Consider the following 8880-nt stretch of genomic DNA (forward strand, 5'->3'; position numbering starts at 1 on the left):
TGTTTTTTCATTGAATGCCCCTAGCAGTGACGATCTTTTCAGCTGATTTGGTATTTGGCATTTTTTAAAAGTATTTGCGAACAGAACGTTATATTTTCATGGTTAACTCTCGTCTAATATTTAATGGTTAAAACAAATAACTGTGCTAGACATCAAAGGGCATATAGCACAACGATTAGGATAATTAGACTTAAGGGATGAAGAAAAGAAAATGGAAAGAGGGAGAAGAGACCATGCAAAATTTGTTGAGGCGAGGGCTGAGAACCAAGGTAGAAGTGTTCCCCCACATTGGGTCTGTCTCCGTCTCAGCCCCCCACGACAACGAGCAGGGGGTGGGGGGGGGGGGGGCTCTCGTCTAAGATAGTTGATTTTCAAGGGTGATTTCTCTCTCTCTCTCTCTCTCTCTCTATATATATATATATATATGTATATATATATATATATTTACATATACATATACATATATATATATACATATACATATACATATATATATATATATAGAGAGAGAGAGAGAGAGAGAGAGAGAGAGAGAGAGAGAGAGAGAAAGAGACTGTACTGGATGTATGTGAACTTAGATATCTATAGAAATAAGTTTTTTGCTTATCCACCTATCTCTATTTATACGTGGCTGTGTATGTATATATGCAGGTAATATGAGATAGAAATGTAGTTGTAAATAAATACACAATGTATAAAAATGGCGAAGGAAAAAGGCTGAGTAAATTACAGTGCGTACCATACAAATATCTTTATTAAAGATACAGCTGCAGTGGTGAAATCAAGATGAAAATACTGTCCTCCTACTTATTCTACAAAAATGAAATGATTGGAAATAGAGAATAAAAATAAAAATGATTACAGGACCAGGAAAGAAGTAATGGCATGTAATGTCCCTCGAAAGGTGAATAAGGGCAGAAGAACAATGTGGGACGCAAATTCTTTTTTAATGTCTTGGGTTAAAATTATGAGTCGGATGATCTTCACTTGCCTTGATGAAATATGTAAATTATGTAAAGTACACAGTGAAATTACTCTTTAAACACCAATTACCGAAAGATGAGATAGGAATACGAAACTCTGAAAAGGGTTGGGTAATTTACCGTTAATACTGCGATTTCGATTAAATGGCACAAGTCTTAATATTAATGCAGTAAATCGTATTTTCAGTATAATTACGGCATTAGTACGTTACAAGTGAAAGATAAAATTAATTATTTACTAATACTTCCAGCTTAACAGACGCGTCCCTTACTATTGAAATTCCAATAATGATTCTTCTTCGGCGCTAATTTGAATAATGACGTTAGTTAGAGGGGTTACGGCCAGCTGAGGTAAGCTCAAGAACATGGCGGTGAAGTTTTAATGCCTCTGTTCTGGACCAAGGTCGTGTGAGTGAAGCAAGTGAAAGACACCATCAGTCACGAGTCAATTGGCAGTGTATTAGCACGTTGTGTCATGGAATAATCTTCCACTTTGCTCCTCTCGAAAATTTACACTAATTTGAGTGCGTTATATCTCTATTTTTTGTTCTCCATTAACAAGATTCTTATAAACAACAAATTTACTTAAATTTGTTGTAAAAGGAAAATATCTAAAGATGAAACAAAACAAATAAACCCATGAAGTAAGGAAATGATCTTAGGGAAAGGAAAAATGTAGCAACCTAGAGGCAAGTGAGTACGCGACTCCTTGGCTTTTGAGATCTTGTTTTTGTTGTTCATGTCGACATTCCTACACAGGCAGGTACGAAGCATGAGAATACCAACAGTGTCTTTGAAGGGGACGCCCAGTGAGTCCTCTGTCGTGACCTAAGGAGTCGAGCCGAAGGCGTTTTAGGCCTCCTCAGCGTGCTCCTCCTCATCCTCGTACTCTTCCTCGGCGGTGGCGTCCTGGTACTGCTGGTACTCGGACACCAGATCGTTCATGTTGGACTCGGCCTCGGTGAACTCCATCTCGTCCATGCCCTCGCCAGTGTACCAATGGAGGAAAGCCTTTCGACGGAACATAGCGGTGAACTGTTCTGAGATGCGGCGGAACAATTCCTGGATGGCGGTGGAGTTGCCGATGAAGGTGGCGGCCATCTTGATTCCTCTGGGAGGGATGTCGCACACGGCGGTCTTCACGTTGTTGGGAATCCATTCCACGAAGTAGGAGGAGTTCTTGTTCTGGATGTTCAACATCTGTTCGTCGACTTCCTTCATGGACATGCGGCCTCGGAACACTGCTGCGACGGTGAGGTAGCGGCCGTGGCGGGGGTCGCAGGCGGCCATCATGTTCTTGGCATCGAACATCTGCTGGGTGAGCTCAGGCACGGTGAGGGCGCGGTACATCTGGGAGCCGCGGGAAGTGAGGGGAGCGAAGCCGGGCATGAAGAAGTGAAGTCGAGGGAAGGGCACCATGTTCACGGCCAGCTTGCGGAGATCAGCATTCAGTTGTCCAGGGAAGCGCAAGCAGGTGGTGACACCAGACATTGTAAGGGAAACTAGATGATTCAGGTCGCCGTAGGTGGGAGTTGAAAGTTTAAGTGTCCTAAAGCAAATATCGTAAAGCGCTTCGTTATCGATGCAGTAAGTTTCGTCTGTGTTTTCTACGAGTTGATGGACTGACAGGGTGGCGTTGTAGGGCTCTACTACGGTGTCGGATACCTGGAAAAGGAACAAGAATCATAAATACAAATTGATAAGTGCAAAGAAAAGGTTTTGCTCTTATAGAGGAGTGAAAATGTATTTCTTGTGATAATACCGCAAAAAATATCAAGTGCATTGTAAGATACGCATGATGAACATTGCATACCTTAGGGCTAGGCACAACTGAGAATGTGTTCATAATACGGTCAGGGTATTCTTCACGAATCTTGGAGATGAGCAGCGTGCCCATGCCAGAGCCAGTGCCGCCCCCGAGGGAGTGTGTGAGCTGGAAGCCCTGCAGGCAGTCGCATCCTTCGGACTCCTTACGGACTACGTCCAAGACGGAGTCCACGAGCTCAGCGCCCTCTGTGTAGTGCCCCTTGGCCCAGTTGTTGCCAGCTCCGCTCTGACCTGTAGGAGTGCCATTATTAGTAACTTATAAGGAATCAGGACTTTCATTGTTGACAGAAAAATAGCGTTAGTCCTCGATTAAATCAATCACACATTGTGCTACTGAGTCTGCTAAAACTAATTCCCGGCTGTTACATACCGAACACGAAGTTGTCTGGCCTGAAGAGCTGGCCGAAGGGTCCGGATCGGACGGAATCCATCGTGCCGGGCTCCAGGTCCACAAGGATGGCACGTGGAACATATCTTAAAAAAAGACACATACACATTAGAATTACAAAAGTCAACCAACAAAAGATCGAACAAGATATAATACAAGGCCATGATACATCGACAACGCACCATTCTAAATTTTACAACCCCAAACGCTACGACACTTGTTTTATCATTCAGAAATCATGTAACAAGGACAAATGCCTGTGTTCTCCATGAAATACAATCCTTGGACCCTGTCATTCTTTACTCTTTCTTTTTTCAGCCCTGCCAAACAACACAGACGCGTTTGGAGTCCTCCTCCCGCGCTGCACTTACTTGCCACCAGTCGCTTCATTGTAGTAAACGTTGATGCGTTCAAGCTGCAGGTCATGGTCACCGCGGTAAGTGCCTGTTGGGTCGATGCCGTGCTCATCGCTGATGATCTCCCAGAACTGCCGAGAAAAGAACGCATTATAATTATTTCAATAAATGAATTATAAAAAGCATTATGTACTACAATGGATTGTTTAGCGAAAAAAGGCATGAAGCAGTACCTACAACTGAAGATATCGTATTTTACTTAATTATACATGCCACTATCAAGTTCCTGCACGCACTTCAATCATTCATACGAATTCCGCGGCGTTTATTCTGGAATGCTATATATTACCGCGATATGTCATGCACATTGTGCTTCCCATTTTTGTCAATAGTCCCTTATGACTGGGCCAGCGGCTGGACGAGATGATATACATTAATGTAAAACCACAGAATGATGAATGGGAAATTAAGAAAAAATAGAGGAAGAGGTAGAAAAGACTAATAATTGTGATCACTTCCATATGGTCATGGTGTCCTACTGCAATTGAGAATGAGATTGCAAGGGATGAATGGATAGGATGACAAGATGACAGGATATCCGAGGACGGCAAACGGAATAATACACTAGATACGGAGCACAAGTGGTGTCAATCCACTGCCGGCGGTGGTGGCAGGGACGTGGGCGGTGGCAGCATCCTGGTGAGAGTAGCGAGGGCGAGAGAACGGCTGGGGAAGAGGAAGATTACGTGGTTTGTGAGGATGGCAGGATGCTGCGCGGAGAGAAGTCATGAGGAGAGGTTAATCCCAGTATTCATGCCGGTATGCTGGAGAATATAAATCTCCATGAGAAGTGAAAGCGAAGAAAATTATAAAGTATGTCAAAGTAAAGAGCCGAGAAGCAAAACATGACATATGCCAAGTCTGTTCATAGCCCCCCAGGCATTTTGTCGATCGTTAAAGACTGATTGATGGCAACGTCGGGGGTTGGGAGAAAGGGGGAGGGGCGGAGACGAGGTATTGCCCACGCGGAGGGGAGGGCGGGGGGCGACTTCCTGCAACTTCCTCCACCTGTGATAAGGCTTCTGCTTTGATCACATCAACATGCCACAGCTCCCGTCGGAGAGTCAGCGTCCCCAGCAAAGTCGGATGGGGAGGAGCAGGTTACGATAAGGTTCAAGGGCAGGGCTGTCGAGTGTGAAGGAGACTGCGGGAGTGTGATAACTCGGATATGACACGGGGAGGCGGGAGGGCGGCAGCTGTCGTGCAGAATGTGCAAAGCAGGTGCGTGAGGCGAGGCGGTGGGAGGATGGAGTTCGGAGAGTTAAGAAGCGCCCCATGGGGAGGAGGGAGGCAAATTGAGGCCGATGCTTCGAGAAAAAACTAGAATATACCAGTCAAGTGTCATTCTGTAATCCGCTTCAGTAATTCAGTGCAATATTTCAGCTTACTATCCAGGAGGAGGACAATGCGGAAAGGTCAAAATAAAAGTGATGGGGAGTAGGAGGGAGCAAGGGGAGAAACAGAGGGGTCGTTTCGACGGTCAATACTGTTTCCCTGGTCCCCGCCTCCCCCTGCTGGGTCAATACAGTTTCCAGATGGCCGCGCTCCTGTTATGGCAGGGCCTGTCATCGAGCAACACGTGCTGGGCTAATAAATCTTCCATCACTCCCTATCCTCATTAGCTACCTGGCCTGGGGTGTCATAGGCTCAAGTAACACAAACAAACGTGTACGTAATCTCCGGCTTCAGGCTAAGCTGCAACACCAATGGATAGATCAGTTTCCCTGGGAACAATTTGTTCTCTCATGACAAAAATAAAGTTCTTTCACCTTCGAGATTCTGCAGATTTATGTTTACGCAAGCAGATAGGAATACTGATAAAGCTTTCCCCAATTATGTGAGTTATTTTTATCCCTATGTACTCCATCTAGATTTTATTTGTAATGGGATCATGTGAAATTATACCTGCATAAATGAATTCAAGTTGTGTTTGTTTCTTGTGATGCAATTTTGTACCTGTCCATGTCTTACAAGAAAACTTTCTTTTTTTGAATAATATATATTAGCAAACCCTGTTTTCTTATCTTTAACTCGCATGCCATATTACTTATCTACACTAATCGCCTAAATTCAATGTAAAGCATCCTTAAAAGACTACCGTCACTACTCAGATACATGTAAAAACTCGGAAGAGAAAAACTTTAGTCAAGATATCGTTTCTATATCATCTAAATCTAATTGTTCTAGATCCATTACAGTGAAGTTTTAGTATATAAGTCGCATTTATGTTCTTATCCTCGTTCATTTCCGCTCAAGTGGGTATTAATTTTAAACATCGTAAATAAACAAAAGTCCAATGCGGGTTCAACTTTCTGCAGCAGTCGGGGCGTAGAAGCGGAAGGTGGCATGGTGGATCAATAGACCCAGCGAGGACTCCCCTTCTACCCACCTTGCCACGCCCTCTGCCATACCACGGCACCACGTGTGAACTCTCTCTCTTCCTTGACAAAGATGTTGTCCCAGGAGTACGCGACGTATGATGCACATGCCCCAGTAATGTGTGCTAAATTGAAAGCCGCCCCAACGCCATCCTACGCGGGCCACCACACCCTTTCGCCCAGATTTGTTCGGGACTTTGTGTGCCGGAGTCTCGAACGCCAGACTTGACTTCCTGGGATTGTCATCATCAGGAGCCGTCTCTTCCGCCGCGACTGACAATACGGATTAACTAACCGTGGCTCCGGGTGATCTGTTTGATGCAATTTTCGTCAAAATTAAGTGCTCTTAAACTGTATTCCACCTTGCGTAAGTATATAAAGAAAATGGTTGAACTATAAAGCATACTTCTAAATTTTTCTACTCCATAACACCCTGCAAGAGTATCCCGCCCTGACGCGCCCTTCATGGGCCCCTCGATGTATCTCACCCCTTGGCACCCTACGTCCTCATCACTATGGTGGCCATTCTTAATGCTGCCATGCTATTATTAGCACCTCTTCTATGGTTGGAGACTTATCAAGCTAACCTTGCTAGTTTACTGGCAAAGGCAACTGCGTGGTTAATTGCCGCCCCGAATGACATAGACATTATCCATAGGAATGGATTTCATTACCATCATCATAAACCTATCGTTGTACTGTAACTATAATATTTTCGCCTATTGTGGAAGTGTTTTAAGTGAAACTGCGTAAACGTTTGCAAATCTTTCGAGTAAGTATGAAGCACACCTTTTGCCTTTGAACACTAACGATCCACGTAGGTCCTATTAGCTGCATATCGACAAATAATCTAAAGACACGCCAGTACATCCCTAGCTTACTTCAATCAAAATCTTGTGAGCGCGCGAGCGTGATCTCTCCACTAAGATGCAGACAAGACTTATCACACATGCATCAAAAAGAACCGAGACTGCAAGACATTTACATCTAACCCGGGCGCCACCGGCGGTATGTCGGGGAATGTAAACAAAAATAGGAGACCCCTGCATTTCAAACTGACAGCTGGGTACAGTCATACCGCCTATAAATAAGATTAGTTTTTAAAATGTGTCAAATAAAACCGAAGAACTAACGGGTTACCGAATGCCCAATAAACCATGTATTTCGTCCCCCGTCGTAAAAGAGAGTGTAAGCAACTTAAATAGTAAGACTGATAAATATTAATAGGATAGTTAGCTTAAGGTGTGAGGCACTACCTCGTCTCTCCACACCCTCCCACATGTGCTGCATGACGTCACGGCCTGCCAGTAGACCCGGTAACAGTCAACGTACACGTGCTCACCAGCCCCCCCCCCCCTCCACCCCAGCTCAACAAAAATATGAGAGGGATTTCGACGCAATGCCAGATTGAAAATGTCTTTGCCTCCCTCCCCTCCCGTGACAACTACGGACCAAGCACTGAGGCAACTCGTACGCGGTTAATCTCGTAAAAAAAATAACCTCTTTGCCGTCTGCTGTGCGAATCTTCCCCTCAGAGCAGACGGTTCCCAGACACACGGCTGACTCACCACAACCTCATTCAAAACAGCACGTACGCAAATAACAACGGGTCAACTAAGACAAGTAAATCTGCATTTCTCTGTTGCTAACCTACTGTAGAACCATAATTATCTATTCAGGTTAAATCGAGATATGGGCAGCATAATCTTCAGGTTTAACCTTACCATAATCACTCGTATATTATGAATATAAATAAATAATAAAGTACAGAAACAGTTTATGCAAGTTTCATAAACTGATGAGGTCTATGGCACTTTCAAAAAAATAGAAAAAAAAAAAGGTAATTACCACCAAGGACAACGTCAGTACGTGTGGCAAGGTCTTAACGATATACTTCCGCCTTAATAACTGACAACAATAGGACTTTCCCGCGCACCGCGTTACTCCACATGCTACTTCCCATGCCCGAATTAATCATGAAGTGGCACTAATACATCGTATCACACTGACACCCCAAGGCAACCCACGGCAAGGGAGGAACTGGTTGCCCCGCAAGCATCCCTCGCCGCGGGACGTGCGGCTGATCAAGTTTCTTTACGCAGAACTTTACAACACGTCCTACACTCCTTTTTCTTGACAGAGGCGTTGCCAATACCTCGAAGCACTAATTCAGCGTCTCATCTTTTAGTAAATTAGAAAGCAAGGCAATTCAAAGTGTGGCACTGCAACCCCTCAGCCTCTTCCCCGTCAAATCCACGCCCAACCGGTAGCTATCAACACCAGCGCGGATCCTTTTCTCTCTATCCCACTGCAAATACACTGCATTGAAAGCTCTACACGTATCACACCACTTACTTTGGCCCCAATCTGGTTGCCGCACTGGCCAGCCTGAATGTGCACTATTTCTCTCATTTTGCAATACTAATGGTTGTACCACCCTTTCAGGATTCCTCGTTTGAATGAGTCAACTCGAAGGCCTGTCCCCTTTTTATAAGCGAGATGCTCGCTGCGAATGCGCAGGCGCCGCACTCAGGGATGCCAACCGCGTTCCAGCTCATATTTAATTCATATATTTTTATTTTATTATTTCATATATATTGCATGGGATGTATGATTTGATTTGAATTACATACTATTCTGAATAGGTTTCTGAGTTTGTCAGGAAGAATTTGTCGAAACGTTTGCGATAAAGGTGCTGCGAAAAGTTGCCAGCTATGCTGTATCGATTTTGGTGAAATCAATGAGAACACACCCATATCAGATTCTGGTCATTAATTACAAAATAATTTTATTTATATACGTCCCATGACACATGAATAGGACCTCTGACAGATCTAATTGCAATAAAAAATACCAAAACAGAAAACCGTTGAAAACCTCTCCCGACA

The 8880-nt window shown here is 44.2% G+C and overlaps 1 protein-coding gene across 1 annotated transcript; it reads right to left on the reverse strand.

Moving 5' to 3' along the window:
- Positions 1–736: 736 nt before the first annotated feature.
- LOC125029510 (tubulin beta chain) lies at positions 737–8481 on the reverse strand. Its single transcript, XM_047619441.1, has 5 exons — positions 8348–8481; positions 3570–3685; positions 3181–3284; positions 2797–3041; positions 737–2648 (listed from the first exon to the last, which is right to left on the reverse strand). Exons 1-5 carry the CDS (start codon positions 8402–8404, stop codon positions 1836–1838), a joined length of 1335 nt encoding a protein of 444 aa, XP_047475397.1. The 5' UTR covers positions 8405–8481; the 3' UTR covers positions 737–1835.
- Between the last annotated feature and the right edge of the window lie 399 nt (positions 8482–8880).

Source organism: Penaeus chinensis, chromosome 10 (genome assembly GCF_019202785.1).
Source record: "Penaeus chinensis breed Huanghai No. 1 chromosome 10, ASM1920278v2, whole genome shotgun sequence".
NCBI classification, from domain to species: domain Eukaryota; kingdom Metazoa; phylum Arthropoda; class Malacostraca; order Decapoda; family Penaeidae; genus Penaeus; species Penaeus chinensis.